At 40.3% G+C, this 20,492-nt stretch overlaps 1 protein-coding gene across 1 annotated transcript in view; it reads left to right on the top strand.

Moving 5' to 3' along the window:
- Atrnl1 (attractin like 1) overlaps positions 1-20,492 on the top strand; it is a 521,748-nt gene that overhangs the window by 157,137 nt on the left and 344,119 nt on the right. The window contains exon 25 of the mRNA XM_028775552.1: positions 5,838-5,899. Coding sequence (XP_028631385.1) covers positions 5,838-5,899 — 62 coding nt within the window. The remainder of the gene's footprint in view (positions 1-5,837; positions 5,900-20,492) is intronic.

Genomic DNA, 20,492 nt, shown 5'->3' on the forward strand with positions numbered 1-20,492 from the left:
ACCTAACAGTGGCTGCACCAGGGAAGAAAATAGGGGCCTCCTAAGCCACCCCAGCCAGAAAGTGCCTGCAGCTCTTGAGGGGGCAGAGTTAGTTTCCTGAGACAATTTGCATTTCCAATACCATTGTCCACAGAGACCAGTTCTGACCAGTTTGCCCTCCCATAATATTCCTTATTATGGAAGTCAGAAGTCAATCTAAGTCTTCAGTTAGGATTTTGATATTCAGGTATTTTATGCAATTTAATTTGTGAGAAATTCCAGCGATCATAAATTTGAATGGGGTTTTTTATTTTTAGATTTTTTTTTAGTTAAAAAGTTAGTAAATAATGGTGTTCATGTATTTTTTTGACTTTTTTTTTAAATTAATCATTTTATTCCTTTACATTTCAAATGTCCTCCTTCCCGGTTTCTTCTCCACAACCCCCCATCCCATCCCTCCTCCCCTTTGCCTCTATGAGGGTGCTCCTCCACCCATTCATCCAGTCCAGCCTCACCTCTCTAGCATCCCCTTACACTGGGGCATAGAGTCTCCACAGGACCAAGGGACTCCCCTCCCATTGATGCCAGTTACGGCGGCCATCCTCTGTTACATATGCAGCTGCAGCCATGGTGACCCTATGTATACTCTTTGGTTGGTGGTTTAGTTCCTGGAAGCTGGGGGGGGGGAGGGTGTTTGGTTGACTGATATTGTTCTTCCTATGGGGTTGCAAACCCCTTCAGCTTCTTCAGTCCTTCCCCTAACTCTTCCATTGGGTTGTCTGGGCTCATCTGATGGTTGACTGTATCAGCATCTGTATTGGTCAGGTGCTGGCAGAGCCTCTCAGGGGGCAGCTATAGCAGGCTTCTGTCAGCAAATGCTTCTTGGCATCGGCAATAGTGTCTGGGTTTGGTGTTTGCAGATGGGATGGATCCCCAGGTGGGGCGGCCTCTGGATGGCCTTTCCTTCAGTCTCTTCTCCATCTTTTGTCCGTGTTTTTCCTTTGGACGGGAACAATTCCAGGTTAAAAATTTTTAGATAAGTGGGTGGCCCCATCCCTCAACTGGGGGGGGAGCCTATCTACCGGAGGTGGTCTCTACAGGTTCTGTCTCCCCTTTGTTGGGTATTTTGGCTGATGTCGTCCCTGTTGGGTCCTGGGAGTCTTTGGCTTCCCTGATGTCTGGGACTTTCTAGTGACTATCCTCGGTTCCCCGTCCCCACTGCTACATATTTCTGTTCCGTTTCCAGACTCTCTCTACCTCTTTCCTGTCCCTTCACATACCTGATCCTGCCCCCTTTTCCCTCCCCCTCCTCTCTCCCTGACACATTCCTCCCTCCCAACATTTATATTTCTTAGAATAACTTCACTAAAAGATAAAGATAGAAACTGATTAATTCAAGTTTTAGAGTCCTTGACTGCCTGACATCCTGACGATGATTTGTAGAATCCCCCCTAAGCATTTTATTCATTCAAATGTTTTCAGGCAATTGTTGAAAAACACAGATATCTTTACATGTGCCTCACCTTACATCGTGATTTTTGTTTTCAAGTTTGTGGGGGCTATTACTAACTCAGGGCAGGTATACCACACACATGTGGGCTTGAAGTTATGTGCCGTGCTCACGTAATTTTATTATGATCATTGGTTGTACCTTTTACTTAGACGCTTGTTAATTAAAGACATGTCGGACCATTTGAGTGAGAATGGTGTTGAAAAAGATGGTGGAGGCAGGGACTTCCCCAAAAGTGGCGAACAGTGCTGTTGGCTGAGTACATTGTGGCCAGAGATGCACCTAGTAAACGGTCCCTGCAACGTGAGCTTGATACGTAGCTTAAGCAAATGGAGTTCCGGTTAGTGACTGTGAGGTCAATTCAGGATATAACAATCAAATATGAGGATGGTTGGACTGAGGAACTGCAGAACAACCACGGGCTGAACTTTCAAAATGACATAAACCAAAAAAAGAATCAGGAGACAGAAGATTTTAAGGATTCTGTAATCCATAGATTATTTGGGAAAACAGAGAATGTAAGCTATACAAACAGAATAGACTTTCCATATCTGAAACATAGTTTGGAACAATGTTAGATTCAAGTAAAATTTAACTAAAACTCTATTTTCAAGTGTAGCAGAAGAAAGTTAACCAATGGGAAGCTTTTAAATGTTTAATCCATGAGGCAGTGACAGCATGAGGCAGTGACAGCATGAGGCAGTGACAGCATAGTGTATAAATCTGTGACTCACCATGCTTCCAAAGAGTTAGAGTAACTGGATTGTAAAATAAGACATCAGTGTCCACCAGTTTAATCAATACAGTATTTCCATGCCAAAACACAGAAGAGACGACTAAACCACAGATGTAAGTTGTGACCTCAGTGTGTCCGCAGAAGGAGAGGGTCAAGAGGGAAACTCCAGAGCTCCAGATGTTCTCTGGAACCATGCGGATGAGTTACCAGAGAGAAAGCAGGGTGTATTTGGCCAGCCCGATAGCAAATCTCTGCAGAGTTCTACAATGTGCTGGAACCATTCACAACACGTAGAGTTCGAAAAGCAAGTTTACAAAGTGAAGTCAGGCTTGACATCGAAGATTAGACACTAGGCTAGAAATCAAACAGAAGCAGAGAGTTTGAAGACAGAGAAAACAAGGGCTACCCAGCTTTTAAAGTGGGAGGAAGTCAGCTAAGGGCGCTTAATAGAGTGTGACACACTGTGAAGTAGAAAAAGCACAACGCTGCCTGTTCCCTGGACAACTCACTGCCTGACCGTACCTGCCCTTGGGGGTTGCAAGTGAGATGGTGGTAGAGTCAAGAACACAGACTCTGGGAGCAGGTTGAGGAAGGCTGAAGTGCTCATCTGAGCACTGCTGCAAGCTCCTTTAATACCCTCCCCTTGTGGCCCATTGGTCCCAAGAAAGCATCTCTTCTATACAGCAGATCCCAATTGGCTAGCATTGTCTGCGCCAGCACTCCTTGGTGTCTCAGGCAGTCCTCAATTAGGTCCTCCTGCAGGAGATGCCTTTGCAGCTGAGTAGCTCCCCTTCCCTCCCCATTCCCCCAACATAGAGGTGGCCTTGATGTTCCTACTACAGCACACCATCACACATACGTGAACACGTTGCTCCTGCCGATGCCCCGTGCGATGCTAGTGTCTGTACGCTCACAGGAAACATCATCTGCCATTTATTAACAGAGGGCTTGGGTTTCTCTAACTGATGCACACATGGTAGGAATGACCAACAAGTGACAGTAACTTAAGATGGGTACAGAATCTAATTCCAGCTGCTGTAAGTAATTTTCATACTGTTATCCTGGTCTTTGAGGGTCCACAGCAAAGATGAGGGGCAAATAACTGACATAAATGAAGCAAAGACACCTGTGGGCGTGTCTATGCTCTTAAGAGGAATTGGCTAAATTAGATGTGGGATTATGTGTGTCTACAAGGTAGAGTTATGATGAAAAGTACTAGAAACTCTAAAACTCGACCTAAGTGAATATTCCATCAGTAACAAACTAAGAAAGATGGATGTGTTTTCACAAAACACAGGAGTGTTATTTCAGCTTGTGCGTCAAGGTAAGACTGGAGGTGCCCTCTGTACTCTGGTCCCCTTTCTTCGTAATACTGAGGGGAGAGGTTAGCCAGCAGAAGACATGGAGCTGTTACAGGTGGTTTTAGCTCTTCTAATTTCACACCTGTTTATTGGTGTTCTGATAACAGGGGGCCAGAGCACTCCTCTTCAGTGTCTATGAAATACCCAACACAACGTGATTCCAAATGATAATGGCTTTCTTTGGTTTTCCACGTTTGTACATTCCGCAGCCCGCTGAGATCCTAAGTATCATTTAATGTCTGTCCTAGAGCGTTTACTAGGTATTGCCTATTTAAGACACTGTACGCAGGATTTCTTCCTTTCTTTCTTGGTTTGCTGTGGTCTTCTCGGTCTGAAGAGAGTGTCTGCTTGGTGGCACAGAAGTCCTCCACATACTTGATATTGACAGGACCTGTTCTTTATGTCCCGTCGTTCCCCGCCCCCCTTTCCCCTTTGTAGGTATTCCTTGTGCTGTCTGAAGTCATTCTATAACTTAGCTAAATGCTTTAGTATGATTCCAAAAAGTTAACCTTTAAACGTTCACCCCAATAGTTCTTAATTGCGATATCTAGTGTTTTCCTAAGATTTAAGGCATTGAATATAATTTTTGACAAGCTACATTTCCACCATATTTTTCCCCCACCGGGGGAAAAAACCTAAATATCTTTCCTATTTAAATTTTTTTCTTTCACCTTTTAAATATTTTCTCCTGTAGCTCCTCTAAACTAAGTATGTTTTCTCAGTTTCTATATAAACTTTTTATAATTCATTTATTAAGATACTTGTTGGACATGAATGTTACATATTTTCAAGTTTACATGTGTAGGTTAGAAACTGAATTTCCCAATTGGTGTGATGTTTCAATCAATCAATTAATTGATTTTAAATATCAAATAGGGTTTGGGTATGCAGCTACAGATAGCTAGTGGTAATGCCCTGACCCAGAATACTCACAGGGGCTCACACACTTGGGTTCAGTCACAGCATGTGTGCACACACAGATGCACACACATACCTTCACATGCATGTATATTCACACTCATTTGTGTATACCTGCATGTCTGTACACAGTTGCACAAAGGTGTATACATAAACATATACACATGTATACACCCACATGTACACACACACACACACACACACACACACAATCAAACAAGAGAAAATCTCATCTGCTATTTCTTGTCTAGTGAGGCCACGTTGCAATCTGGGACAGATTTAGAGCTTATCTATATATTTTTAGCCCAGACTCACAGTGCTTCTCTGTCATCCAGCCAGTGTCTGAACTGTTCAATTTCCCCAAGTCTCACGGATGCTTAAAGTTTGAGAAAACTCAACCCTTTGTTGATAGGACATATGTTGATATGTCCTTTAAAAGATATTATTGAGAGATCACTGAAAGGAATAAAAGGCCATTGTAGCCATGCCTTGTTAGTTTAATCTTAGCTATGTAGGAATACTCACTGTTGTTTGACTGTGTCGTTCACGTGCAGTATAAAAGTCCAGTATCTGTTACGTCAAATCTATTACGTGTACCGTGTTATAGACATAACTTTTTATTATATTTTCATTTCTATTTCTTTGTTTTCCTCTAACACTATAATGAAGATGTTTTCTTCATTCCCCTTCAGTATGGGAAAACTCTGATATACATCTCTACAGTTTTCTAGAACACAGGAGGCAACTATATGCGGTATCTTTTCTAATGCCTTGTTCTCCGCTCAGCCGCCATGCTGTCACCTCATGGCGTATAATAGTTCCTCAAGAAAGATGAGATATGAAATGGTAAAAAGAAGTAGCACACCGTTTCTTTCAGTATACAGAATGACTGTATGCACGCATGTGTTTTCTTGGTTTCTTATAATACAGTCGAGTTTTTTCAAACAAGAAATTATCAACTGTTAATTGGAAACATGATCATTATTAAAGAAATTTGCCTGCAAGTCTCTGTAGGCACACTTAGTATGCCGCCGCATTTTGCATGCAACCCCCAGCTCACGTTTCTGACTTAATTTCATCATAGGTGTTAACTGCTTAATATCACAATTTACATAGCAGTCCTCATTAATATCTAGGTAATGGCCCTCATTAACGATTAATAGTTTGCTAGTAAAGCTTGCACATTAGCGTGCATTTTGTTTATAGTATGGTGAGTCCTACTGGGTTGCTGATTTAGAAATGTCATGTTTGTTAATACTGTGAGACATCACTATAGGTTTTGAAGAATTTAGGCTCAGTAAACTTCAAACGTTCTGATATTTTTATTTTTCAGATTGCGTTTTCCCAACACAACACGATCATGGATCTCGTGCAGTTCTTTGTCACCTTCTTCAGGTAATTGGCGTTTGCTGAGTTTTAACTCATCAATCCTGTGTGTGTGTGTTTGTGTGTGTCTGTCTCTGTGCGTCTGTGTATTTATGTGCAGACATGTGTGTCTGTGTGTACATGTATGTTTTATGTGTGTGTACATGTATGTGTTATTTGTATGTGTGTGTACATGTATGTGTGTGTCTCTGTGTGTGCATATTTGTGTGTCTGTGTATGTACATATATGTTTGTGAATGTTTGTGCATGCACATGTGTGTCTGTGTATGTATATGTATGTCTCTGTGTGTCTATTGTGACTATCTTTGTGTGTGTTTGTGTCTGTGTGTGTGCATGTCTGTGTGTGCATGTGTGTATGTGTATGGCTGTGTGTGTATGTTTGTTTCTGTGTGTGTCTGTGTCTCTGTGTGTATATAGTCTGTCAGATCATTTGTCAATTGCTTATCTTATTATTCCATTCCTCGAATGCATACTATGTATGTCCAGTAGAGCATATGCATTACACTTGCAGTCCTATGGTGTAAGATCTTTTATCTTGCCTTGTGCCCAGTGAATTCAGTAGAAAGAGTACTCAGTTTGCATTCTCTTTTCACAAAAATAATTAAAAACTATTTTAATTAGTGAAATGAATAGCTCTCATACCTCATGGATTAGTTAAATCTTTTAGATTGAACAATTCATTATTGACTAATATCATGTATGCTTAGTGATGTGCAAAAATGTGTTCTAAGAAAACATTTCTGCTTTAAATGAGTTTCTAATCTAGAAATACTACAAGTGACTTTGAATAGAGTTAAGTTCCCAGGTCAGTAGTTAAGTGATATATTAACGTAAGTTCTTAAGATAAAAATAATTCCAAAGGTAAACAGCTTTGGAAAATGCTGTGTATTATAATGCTACACGGACAACTGTGGATTATTTTTTTAACCGACATGACTGTTTTTGCTATGCTAGTTGACGTGTTTCTTTGTGAGAGGTTAGTGCTCATACTTGTCAGACGCATCACAACCTGCAGGCAATCTTGCTTTCAATCTCATGGTTGTAAATGATGAGATGCTGGGCTTGAGGATGATGATGTCTCACTTAGTCCATCTGTGCTATGGGATCTCAGCTAAGTTATATTATAAATGTTGCCTTGGATGTGTACCGCCCCGTTGTGTCCTCTTGGCTCTTATATAAGACGTAGCCCACACCGCTGCACACAGCTTCAGAACAGAGTGCAGTGTGAATTTCACTCCGCCCACCAGCTTGTTTGGGTTGACTTGGCCGTAGAACCTAGATCTCAGAATGTGGTATATCATCCCTGTTTCCAAATGCCAGATAATCACTCCCTTACCGGTCTTGTTCAGATCTTTATATAATTCCTAGGTTCCTGTGTCCTCTTCACAGGAGTCTAAAAAATACTTTATATTAAGAGATAGCAATTTTTTCAAAGTTTATGTGCAAGCAATATCCTATGCTCTAATGCCTAAGGAGCCAAGACCATGCAGAAATGAAGAGGGTGTCAGTGATCCAGAAAAACATCCTTGGGATGAGTTGAATCTGCGAACCTAATTTTTCCAGTTTTTGAGCGACCTCATGCCTGAGTACTTTTACTAACTAGAACGCAGCTTCTCTGGAGATAGGATTTTCTGACACCCATTAACTGACTGTTCTTTATAATTGAGCTGAAATCTGTCTTCTTGTAATCTCTTTTTGATTCATCCGTTGGGGCCCGTACATAACACCTCTGATCTCCCTCTCCACCTGCTGTTCAGGACTTTAAATTCTTACCTTCACTTTTCACTTCCCAGTTCTTTTATCTACCTTTTCAAATTCGTTGTCATGACGGACACTGTGCTCTGAGAACAAGCATGTTTGTCTGTGTGTCTGTGTATGGAGTAACCATAATGTTTAACACGCAATACTGTCACCATACGTACCTATCACAGCTGCTGAAAAGTTATTCATACTTCACATGTTTCTCTTAAAGGTGAAACTAGAAGAAGCATTGTAAAGTATGTATGTTTTTAAAATCTTGTTCCATAGAATACAATGGATTTTAAGGATAATAACAGAAATTCCATGTATTTTTAGAAAACACTAGAACTTACAATTGAATGAGCATTATTTCATGCATTAAAATAAAAACACTTGATGCAAAACAGTGTGGGTTGACACATACTAGAATGTTAAATTATGTGTGAGAATTCACAGGTGAATGTACATGTAAATTATTTAACTATCGGATGCTTGGAGCTTCTGATTTTGTGCATATATTTCAGTTCAGTAGCTCCTTTATTAAGCAAATGGGAGCTAGTTCAGTGTGCACCATTTATTAGAGATGATTCTCTTCTTTAGGTTATCACTATAGACAAAGTGAATTAAAATATTCTAATCATTATGTGAAATCAAATATTTTTGACAGGCCCTTTGTCATTTAAATTTCTTCTAGTAGTGAAATGTAAATCAGATAATTTAAAATCATCTTATTGTTAAGCAAATACATAGACAGACTATTTTGAAGTGTATTAATTTACTCTTTTAGAAGGCTACCACTAAATTTTGAAGAAGGTAGTGTTTATGAAAATCTTCCAGCCAGGCTGTCTGTCCCTGTTGCTGTTGCTAACCCAGTTACTGGGTCAGCATGTGAGAGAGTAAGCCAACTTCAGCTTAGTCACATCCTTCTGGGGCCATGGCTCGACTACTGTACTATGAAGGTTTTACCTCCTTATTCTGGAGACTTCTGGTGGCAAACACAATTGGGCCAGCACTAGGGAAGTCATTTATAGACATGGCTTGGCTCTGATCTTAGCTCCTTGTGCCATTTTAAGTAGGTCACCCAGCTTCTCAGAATCTCAGTCTTCTTATATTTGTAAGATCTAAGGATTTTTCTTATTGCTGTTACGGTATGTGATAAACATTTTACTAAATTATTTTAGAAGTGAGAGAGGAATTTTTTCTTTTTTTCTTTTATAATTTATTTTTTCTCAAATCGTAATTCATTCACACAGGGGTTATAAACACAGAAAGGCAGGATGTGGGGAAGGGAATGACACTGGAGTGTGGGTGTTCAGGGGGAATACAGATATCTTCAGAACCGGGTATCGGCTAGGTGAAGGTTCAGGGGACAAGTCACTATGACTCTGCCTATGACTCGCTTTTCCTTATCTAAGTTGGTATTGTCTGCCAAGGCTACCTATTTACAAGGTCTATGACTACTCAGGCTTGTAAATTTCCACAAAAGCTGCCTGTTTACATTAGCTTATAACCATCTGTTTCAATGTTTTTCCACTGAGACCCAAGACTTGGTGTTAGTATACATGTATGACAGACCTATTGCTGATTTTAGGCCTATGGCTGATTTTAGGCCTACAGTGTGTAAGTAGGGCTGCCCCTGACATCTCCTCCCTTCTCTAAGTATAGAAGGGCTGTGGTGATTCTAATCTTGCAAAGGCGGGGATAGAGGCCTGACCTCCAGTACTTGAAGGGGACCTTGTAATGGCTCCAGTCCCTCTGTCATTGTCCATTGTGGCATGAGGGCCATACCCAACCCGATGTCTTTTTCCTGGAGAGGGGATACTTTTGACATCAACCCCTATGCAGTCAGGCTTGTCCCTCAGGGAACCCAGAGAGATACTATTATCTTTTATTGATATTCCCTTGCAGTGCTTAGCCTCGCAGCCTAAGAAAGAATTCAGATCTCCAGTCAGAGGGGGTTCTGGGTGGCCCCTCTCTGCTTGGTCTAGGGGCAGAAGTCCCCCCATTTAGGTTGGGTGGAGATGGGTTTTGGAAACACCCTGTATAAAGTAACAACCTCATCCTGAGTCTCGTGGTCCTCCATAGCTAGCTTATGATAATGTGTCTGAGTAGGTTTTGTTACCAAATTATTTATCTGTTGTATCACAGAGTTAGTCAGCCTATTTCAGGGCCAGGGACCAGCAGAAATAAGCAAAAAGAACCCAAATAATGGTCCCAAGATGGGAGGAAATAGGGTTGACAACCTTGGAGAGGCTGAAAACCAATTCTTGTACCAGCATTCATCTGTCTCTTTCTCTCTCTGATTTTTCTTAGGGCCTTCACTGACATATTTTATGCTCTCTTTAACCCTCCCTATCTTGTCTATGTAAAGGCAACATTTTTCTTTAAGGGCTTTACACAGGCAAGAGCTGTACACAACCTTTTCGATTGTAATAGAGTAAATCAAGTCCAATAAGGATCTTTGTGATTTTAGGAGGTCTCTTCAGACAGTGAAACGAGGGATCTTCAGATTAGTGATGTCAATCTCTAGCTGTTTGATGTTCTTGTCAGTGGCCCCTCAAAAGTCTGAGTAGTATAAGTTCGGAGGCCAGCATCTGGATTAGAACTTCTAACAGCAGACATTATGGGTGATTCATTTTTACCTAGAAAGGAAAAAGAAGGGAATTCTCAGGGATATTTCTCTTCCCTGGATGTAAATTATTATTCATCTTATTTATGGTTGGGCCTGGCTTTGTGAGGGTATCTATTTATTTCATTAATCTTTTTGGTAGCCGGTTAGCTGTGCCTTCTGTGGTATCAGACAGGCATATCAATCCTCGGCCTCGTAAGGGAACTGGGTCTGGGCCATTCCCTTTAAGGATAAGAGGGTCCTTCCCCATATCTGTGGCAAAGTTTTGTTGGTCTCGGTGGTGCCAAAGGCAGTCAGCAGCAGAGTTGCCATGAGCTTTCAGCTTCAGAGAGATAAAAGTGAACAAGGCATGATGGAGAGAATTTCAGGGGGACTCCTTCTGGGGGGGTATCGTTCCCCCTCTTTTGTTTTTAAAGCCTATTTTTCAGAGTTCTTGTAAAATCAGGGCAGAAGCGCCAACAGTCGCTCCTTCCACACTCAGAGAGTCATGAAGACCCTATTTAAAGATATATAAATCTGTATTAATAATCTTTTGTCAAAGGACTGTTATAGCACTGCCGACAACTAATCAGACTATATAATATATCAATTAATAATAGCTTCTCCTATTTTTGTGAGATTACCTCTCTTTTGTCAGTTAATTGTTGAGGAAAATTAGGATTTACATCTCTCTTGAGAATATTGAACAGAGACTTAAATTCTTTTGTGGAGAGCTTAAAATAGGATCTTAGCCAATTAGCAACTCCTAGAAACTTTTGAAGATAATTTAAAATAAGTAAACTCTCTCCCTCTTTTTTTTAGACCCCTTATCTGTGTTTTTTTTTTATTGGATATTATACATATTTACCTTTCAATGTTATCTCCTCTCCCATTCTCCCCCAAAACCCTTTATCCCACACCCCCTCCTCCTATTTTTTGAGGGTGTGCTCCAAACATCCTCCCAGTCCCTTCTCCCTGCTCTTGAATTCCCAAACAGTAGGGGATCCAAACTTTTGAAAACCATGGCCCTCCACTTCCACTGAAGTCTGACAAGGTCACCCTCAATTCCCTATACAGGTGGAGACATGAGTCCCTCCCTTTGTGCTCTCTGGCTGGCGGTTTAGACTTTGGGAACTCTGGTTGAAACTTTTGATACTCCTTCTAGAAAGGACCAAAACATCCACACTTTGGTCTTCCTTCTTCTATGTGAGTTTTATGTGGTCTATACGTTGTTTCTTAGATATTGTGAGCTTTTGGGCAATAGTCACTTATCAGTGAGTGCATACCATGTATGTTCTTTTGAGATTGGGTCATCTCACTCAAGATGATATTTTCCAGCTCCATCCATTTGCCTAAGAATTTCACGAACTCATTGTTTTTAATAGCTGATTGTATAAATGTACCACATTTTCTGCATCCATTCTTCTGTTGAAGGACATCTGTGTTCTTTCCAACTTCTGGCTATTATAAATAAGGCTGCTATGAACATGGTGGAGCATATGCCCCTGTTGTATGTTGAAACATCTTTTGGGTATATGCCCAGGAGTGGTATAGCTGGGTCCTTAGGTAACACTATGTTCAATTTTCTGAGATACTGCCAGACTGCTTTCCATAGTGGTTGTACCAGTTTACATTCCCACCAACAGTGGAGGAGTGTTCCTCTTTCTCCACATCTTCGCCAACATCTGCTGTCACCTGTGTTTTTGATCTTAGCCATTCTGACTAGTGTGAGGTGGAATCTCAGTGTTGTTTTCATTTCCATTTCCCTGATGACTAGGGATGCTGAACACTTCTTTAGATGCTTCTCAACCATTCGAGCTTCCTCAGTTGAGAATTCTTTGTTCAGCTCTGTGCTCCATTTTTTAATAGGGTTCTTTGTCTAGAGTCTAATTTCTTCAGTTCTTTGTATACCTTGGATATTAGCCCTTTATCAGATGTAGGGTTGATGAAGATCTTTTCCCAATCTGTTGGTTGCCACTTTGTCCTATTGACTGTGTCCTTTGCTTTACAGAAGCTTTGCAGTTTTATGAGGTCCTATTTGTCAATTCTTGGTCTTAGAGCACAGGCCATTGGTGTTCTGTTCAGGAACTTTTCTCCTGTGCCCATGTGTTCCAGGCTTTTCCCCAGTTTCTCTTCTATTAGTTTCAGTGTGGCTAGTTTTAGGTGGAGGTCCTTGATCCACTTGGAATTGAGCTTTGTACAAGGTGATAAATATGGATCAATTTGCATCCTTCTACATGCTGACCTCCAGTTGGACCAGCACCATTTGTTGAATGCTGTCTTTTTTCCACTGGATGGTTTTAGCTCCTTTGTCAAAGATCAAGTGACCTTAGGTATGGGGGTTCATTTCTGGGTCTTCTATTCTATTCCATTGATCCTCCTGCTTGTCTCTGTTCCAATACCACAGTTGTTTTTTTTTTTTTTCCACTATTGCTTTGTAGTACAGCTTGAAGTCAGGGATGGTGATTTTGCCAGAAGTTCTTTTATTGCTGAGAGTAGATTTCGCTATCCTGGGTTTTTTGTTATTCCAAATGAATTTTAATATTGCTCTTTCTATCTCTCTGAAGAACTGAGTGGGAATTTTGATGGGGATTGCATTAAATCTGTAGATGGCTTTTGGCAAAATAGCCATTTTTACTATATTAATCCTTCTAATCCATGAGCATGGGAGATCTTTCCATCTTCTGAGATCTGCTTCGATTTCTTTCTTCAGGGGCATGAAGTTCTTGTCATACAGGTCTTTTACTTGCTTGGTTAGGTTCACACCAAGGTATTTTATATTATCTGTGACTATTGTGAAGGTGTCATTTCCATAATTTCTTTCTCAGCCAGTTTATCTTTTGAATAGAGGAAGGCTACTGATTTGCTTGAGTTAATTTTATATCCAGCCACATTGCTAAAGTTGTTTATCAGGTTTAGGAGTTCTCTGGTGGAAGTTTTGGGGTCACTTAAGTATATTATCATATCATCTGCAAATAGTGAGATTTTGACTTCTTCCTTTCCAATTTGTATCCCTTTGACCTCCTTGTGTTGCCTAATTGCTCTGGCAAGGACTTCCAATACTATATTGAATAAGTAGGGGGAGAGTGGGCAGCCTTGCCTAGTCCCTGATTTTGGTGGGATTGCTTCAAGTTTCTCTCCATTTAGTTTGATGCTGGCTACTGATTTGCTGTATATTGCTTTTACTATGTTTACGTATGGACTTGAATTCCTGATCTTTCCAAAACTTTTATCATGAAGGGGTGTTGAATTTTGTCAAATGCTTTCTCAGCATCTAGTGATATGATCATGTGGTTTTTTTCTTTGAGTTTGTTTATATAGTGGAATACATTGATGGATTTCCAAATACTGAACCAACCCTGCATTCCTGGGATAAAGCCTACTTGATCATGATGGATAATTGTTTTGATGTGTTCTTGGATTCGGTTCACTAGAATTTTATTGAGTAATTTTGCATCAATGTTCCTAAGGGAAATTGGTCTGAAGTTCTCTTTCTTTGTTGAGTCTTTGTGTGGTTTAGGTATGAGCGTAATTGTGGCTTCATAGAACGAATTGGGTAGTGTACCTTCTGTTTCTATTTTGTGGAATAGTTTGAAGAAAATTGGAATTAGGTCTTCCTTGAAGGTCTGATAGAATTCTGCACTAAAACCGTCTGGTCCTGGACTTTTCTTTGTGAGGAGACTTTTAATGACTGCTTCTATTTGTTTTTGGGTTATGGGACTGTTTAGATGGTTTATCTGGTCCTGATTTAACATTGGTAACTTGAATTTGTCTAGAAAATTGCCCATTTCATCCAAATTTTCCAATTTTGTTGAGTATAGGCTTTTGTAGTAGGATCTGATGATTTTTTAAATTTCCTTGGTTTCTGTTGTTATGTCACCCTTTCCAGCTCTGATTTTATTAATTTGGATACTGTCTCTCTGCCCTCTGATTAGTCTAGCTAAGGGTTTATCTATCTTGTTGATTTTCTCAAAGAACCAGTTCCTGGTTTTATTGATTCTTTGTATAGTTCTTTTTGTTTCTATTTGGTTGATTTCAGTCCCGAGTTTGAGTATTTCCTGCCGTCTACTCCTCTTGGGTGTATTAGCTTCTTTTTGTTCTAGGTCTTTCAGGTGCATTGTCAAGCTCCTAGAGTATGCTCCCTCCAGTTTATTTTTGTAGGCACTTAGAGCTATGAATTTTCCTCTTAGCACTGCTTTCTTTGTATCCCATAGGTTTTGGTACGATGTGTCATCATTTTATTTAATTCTAAAAAGTTTTTAATTTCTTTATTTCTTCCCTTACCAGATTATCAAGGAGTAGGGTGTTGTTCAGTTTCCATGTGAATGTGGGCTTTCCATTGTCTTTGTCATTTTTGAAGACCAGCCTCAGACCATGGTGATCTGATAGGATGCAGGGGATTATTTCAATTTTTTTTGTATCTGTTCAGGCCTGTCTTGTGCCCAATTATATGGTCTATTTTGGAGAAGGTACCATGAGGTGCTGAGAAAAAGGTATATTCTTTTGCTTTAGGGTGAAATGTTCTATAGATATCTGTTAAGTCCATTTGGTTCATAACTTCTGTTATTTTCACTGTATCTCTATTTAGTTTCTGTTTCCATGATCTATCCATTGGTGAGAGTGGGGTGTTGAAGTCTCCCACTATTATTGTGTGAGGTGCAATGTGTGCTTTGAGCTTTAGTAAGGTTTCTTTTATGAAAGTGGGTGCTCTTGTATTTGGCGCATAGATATTCAGAATTGAGAGTTCATGTTGGTTGACTTTTCCTTTGACAAGTATTAAATGTCCTTCCTTATCCTTTTTGATAGCTTTAAGTTGAATGTCGATTTTATTCGATATTAGAATGGCTACTCCAGCTTGTTTCTTAGGACCATTTGCTTGAAAAATTGTTTTCCAACCTTTTACTCTAAGGTAGTGTCTGTCTTTGTCACTGAGGTGAGTTTCCTGTAAGCAGCAAAAAGCTGGGTCCTGTTTGCGTATCCAGTCTGTTAGCCTATGCCTTTTTATTGGGGAATTGAGTCCATTGATGTTAAGAGATATTAAGGAGAGGGTGTTGTTGCTTCCTGTCATTTTTGCTAATAGTGGAGACATCATTTGTGTGGTTATCTTCTTTTGGGTTTGATGGAAAAGGATTATTTTCTTGCTCTTTCTAGGGTATGATTGCCCTCATGTATTGGAGCTTTCCTGTTATTATCCTTTGTAGTCCTGGATTTGTGGGAAGATACTGTGTAAATTCAGTTTTGTCATGGAATATCTTGGTTTCTCTGTCTATGGTAATTGAGAGTTTTGCTGGGTATAGTAGCCTGGGCTGGCATTTATGTTCTCTTAGGGTCTATATGATATTTGTCCAGGATCTTCTGGCTTTTATAGTATCTGGTTAGAAGTCAGGTGTAATTCTGATAGGTTTGCCTTTATGTGTTACTTGGCCTTTTTCCCTTACTGCTTTTAAAATTCTTTCTTTGTTTTGTGCATTTTGTGTCTTGATTATTATGTGATGGGAGGTATTTCTTTTTTTATCTAGTCTGTTTGGCGTTCTGTAGGCTTCTTGTGTGATTATGGGCATCTCATTTCTTAGGTTAGGGAAGTTTTCTTCTATAATTTTGTTGTAGATATTTATTGGCCCTTTAAGTTGGGAACCTTCACTCTCTTCTATACCTATTATCCTTAGGTTTGGTCTTCTCATTGTGTCCCGGATTTCCTGGATGTTTTGTGTTAAGAACTTTTTGCATTTTGCGTTTTCTTTGACAGTTGTGTCAATATTTTCTAAAGTATCTTCTGCACCTGAGATTCTTTCTTCTATCTCTTGTATTCTGTTGGTGATGCTTGTGTCTATGACTCCTGATTTCTTTCTTAGGTTTTCTATCTCCAGGGTAGTCTCCCTTTGTGATTTCTTTATTGTTTCTACTTCCATTTTTATGTTCTGGATGGTTTTGTTCAATTCCTTCATCTGTTTGTGTTTTCTTGTAATTCTTTAAAGGATTTTTGTGTTTCTTTAAGGACTTCATCCTGTTTACCTGTGTTCTCCTCAAGATTTTTGAGAGTGTTATTTATGTCCTTTTAATAGTCCTCTATCATCATCATTAGAAGTGATTTTAGATCTGGTTCTTGCTTTCCTGGTGATATGGGGAGTTCGGGACTTTCTAGTGTGGGAGAACTAGGTTCTGATGATGGCAAGTACCTTGGGTTGCTGATGTTTATGTTCTTGCACTTGCCTTTTGCCATCTGGATCTCCTTTGTGCTATCTGTGCTGTCTCTGACTGGAGCCTGTCTTTCTTATTATCTAGGTTGTGTCAGAACTGTTTGGGATGGGTTTTGCTGCTGGGGTTAGAGCTGAGGCCCAAGATCTGTTCCGTGCTCCGGGTCAGGAGGGGATTCCTGGGTCCCAGTGGGTCCCGGTTGCTCCCTGTTTGGGGCAAGAATTGCCGCTTCCTAGCCTAAGATACTGCTTGGGGTTAGAGCTCCTGAGAGCCCTGCTTCCTCTGGGTTCTGTGAGATTGGGTGCAGAGCTGACTCTCGGGATTTGCTGAGTGCTTGGGGCCCAGACCGGAAGGAACCCGCGCTCCGGGCCAGGAGTGAATTCTTGGGTCCCAGTGGGTACCGGTTGCTCCCTGTTTCGGGGCGGGTGTTGCTTTTTCCTTACCTGAGATACTGCCTGAGTTAAAGCTCCTGGGAGGCCCTCTTTCTCTCGGTTTTCTGAGGTTGGGTACAGAGCTGCTGCCTGTGACCTGCTCTATGCTCGGAGCCCAGATCGGAAGTGGAGGAATTTTTTCTTACAATATTTTTTTTCTCAGTTGTGTAAAATGGAATAACAAATGTTTCTCAACAGGAAAATTCTGGATTATTTAAGGAAACAAGGAAATATGACAGGGACATTTTTAATAGTACTGTTGATTCTCATTGTCAGCCTGGTGTAGCTACTGTCTGAGCCAGGTTATAGAAGTCTTGGAAGCTGTCACTGTTTTTTCATATTTGTATTTTACTGTGTAGATAGGGTGTAATTTAGCAGTTACTCAACTACTCAACTTTCATATGTTGTAACTGGACAACAGTTAAACCAAGGAAGTCACTACTACATGAGTTCATAGATACAGTTGGCCCGCCTATGAGCTGAAGAACATCAGTTAAAAGTATGCTTCCATAAAATCCAACTGTAAGACATTTTCTTAATTAGTGACTGATGGGGGAGGGCTCAGCCCTTTTTGGGAGCCATCCCTGGGCTGGTGACCCTGGGTCCTATGAGAAAGCAGACCGAGCAAGCCATGGAGCGAGGCAGTCAGCAGCATTCCTCCGTGGCCTCTGCATCAGCTCTTGCCTCCAGGTTCCTGTCCTGCTGGAGGTCTGCCCTCACTGTCTTTGATGATGGAATATTATATGGAACGTTAAGTGAAATAAAACCATTTCCTTTCCAAGTTGCTTTAGAACATGGTGTCTCTTCACAGCAGTAGTGACCATAACTGGGATATCTTGTATACCCTGTATATATGCCTATGTAACCTATGTGTTATCATTAGTTTGATTGTCAAATTGACTCAATATGGAATGTCCTGTTGATTCTCATTGTCAGCCTAGGTGTAGCTACTGTCTGAACCAGGTTATAGAAGTCTTGGAAGCTGTCACTGTTTTTTCGTGATCTGTAATAACCCACTCTGGTTACAAACTGGAGTTTGTAACCAATGAAACATTATTTAGATTAGATTTGTCTCAAGTCAAAACTGTGAGGGATTATCTCAATTACTGTTCTTTGCTGTAGGAAGACTCATCCTGATTGTAGATGTCACCATTGTGGAATGTTCACCCATGTTCTGGCTCTTACATCTATTTGCCACTAGTATTTGCCTTCTCTCTTTCCATATTCCAATGTAAGAGCCCGAAAGTGCCTGCAGTACTATGTAACTGTAACCACTTACTCCACTTTTTTGAAAGTGCTTTTTCCCCTTTTTAAAAAACACATAAACCACCGGAGCCCCAACAGGATTTCTTTCATCAAAACTCTTTTCAAGCTATTAGTAGTGAAATCATTAGCCATTTTAGCCTTCTGCTAGAAAACACTGCACCGTATGCACTGACGTGGATGGTGGTATCTTAACCCACAAAGCAGTAAGTGGGTCCATTCTAAGTCCATTGCTGTCCCTGATGTTCTCTTCCCCCTGTCACCTCCCACTTTCTCAAACCACAAGTGCTCTGAGGAGGAGATGCCAGTATACAATTTGAATAGCAAGCTATTGTTAGGAGAAAGTCCTGGAAAGGAAACCTGGGAGGGAGCAGGGCAGTACTTTTGTACCACTACATTGATGGTCTCCATAGAGGAGGAAGGCAGCTGTCTTGGGCTTCTCTAGAGGCCTTCCTGCATCTGTTGAGATGTTCATATGACTATGTCCTTGGGAAGATGAGTCCGATAGATTGCGTTTGCTGATTCACAGTTGGTGACCTGTCCTTAAATGCCTAAAGTGATTTTCTGGGTCCTCCTTCCTGGGTAGCTGCAGAAGCCATTCTACTTCTGGGGATCCTGCAGTGCCCCTGTCCCTTACCCCCTGCTGCTGTTTTCATGTCTTCTTTCCTCAGCCTATTTATTATGTTTGAGATTTGTCCCTGTTACTTGTGTTTGTGTCAGTAGCCTGATCTTTGCATTGTGAGGTCAGTATTTTGCTTTTTGATATTTCACAGTTTACTGTCCCACTGAGAGATAGAAGTTATACTTCTTGGCAATTAAGAATAACTTGTCATAGAACAATATATCTTCTTTATGTTTTATATGGACTCCAACTTTTATTTCTCTAGGATAAGTTCTTAGAAGTAGAATTGTAGGTGAGAGGTTACCTGGACATTCCTCTTCACAACACTCACTGCTGTTTTAGAGTGATAGTATCTGTTCTCACGGAACTGCAAAGCAGGAGGTTCCTGGCATCTCACATCTTCACTGGGGCTTAACCTGTCAATTTTTAATTTAGTTTTATACACACACACAGAGTCACACACTTACTCACACACATATACACACATACACGTACTCACACACATACACACATACTCACACATATACACACATACACACTCATAGATATATACACACACACACACATACATACACTCACACACATATACACACAGACACACACTCATACACATATACACATACACACATATATACACTCTCACAGACATATACACATACCCACATATACACACTCTCACAGACATATACACATACTTGCACATATGTATATATACACAAATAAACATACACACTCTGACACAGACATAACACACATATACAAACAATCACTCTCATACTCACAGGCACATATACACAGACATGTAATCACATACATTAAACACACATATATACACAGGCACACGCTCACACACACATACATACAGGCACTCAACACCTCCCACCCCCACAGACAGCATGTACATATGTGATGGTATGTTCTGATTTTCTTTGCCTTTCCCTAAGTGGTGATGCTGTTTATACCACTGATAATCTTTCGTGTTCTTACTTGCTATACTCTGGTCTTCTTTGAGGAAGTGCTTTTCAGACCCATTACCCATCTTTTTTTCATTAACTTTCACTTTTGTATTGTTGAATTTTCATACTTTATATAATTGAAGCATAACTCTTTGCTCAATATATTATCTGCAAAGATCTCAGTCTTTGTCTTTTTTTTCTCTCTCTCTTAATAGTACCTTTCATAGTTTTAAAACGTTTTACTTTTATAAAATTCAAAGTAAGTTTTTATTAATTTCGTTTTTAGTGTTAGAACAAAATACTTCCCAACTCAAGCTTTCTAAGGTTTTGTATTTTTATTTTGCATATTTAGGGTTATGTTCCTTGTCAACCATTTTTGTTGTTGCCTTTCATTAGAAATTTAGCTAAAGTTCTTTATTTCACATGTAATTTCCAAATGATTATAGCATAGCTTGTCAAAAAGAACTGGCCTTTCAGCATGTATAAGGTTCCATGCTCAGGAAACCTGAGTACACCTTCCACCTGAACTTCAGTGTAAAACCTGTTACGATGCACAGGTGGCTGTAAATTATACTATTCAAAGGCAGCAGAAGAACAGAGAGGAGGAGTGCACTTTGGAATATGACTGATCTAGCTGCAAGGTTACCAGTGCTCCCTGAAGTCTTCCCTGGCCTCAGCATAGTATATTCTCAAACATGCATGTGGTTACCACTGCCCAGCACATGCATGTGGTTACCACAGCCCAGCACGTGCATGTGGTCACCACTGCCCAGCACGTGCATGTGGT

Source organism: Grammomys surdaster, unplaced genomic scaffold, assembly GCF_004785775.1.
Source record: "Grammomys surdaster isolate TR1022 unplaced genomic scaffold, NIH_TR_1.0 66, whole genome shotgun sequence".
In the NCBI taxonomy this organism is placed as follows: Eukaryota; Metazoa; Chordata; class Mammalia; order Rodentia; family Muridae; genus Grammomys; species Grammomys surdaster.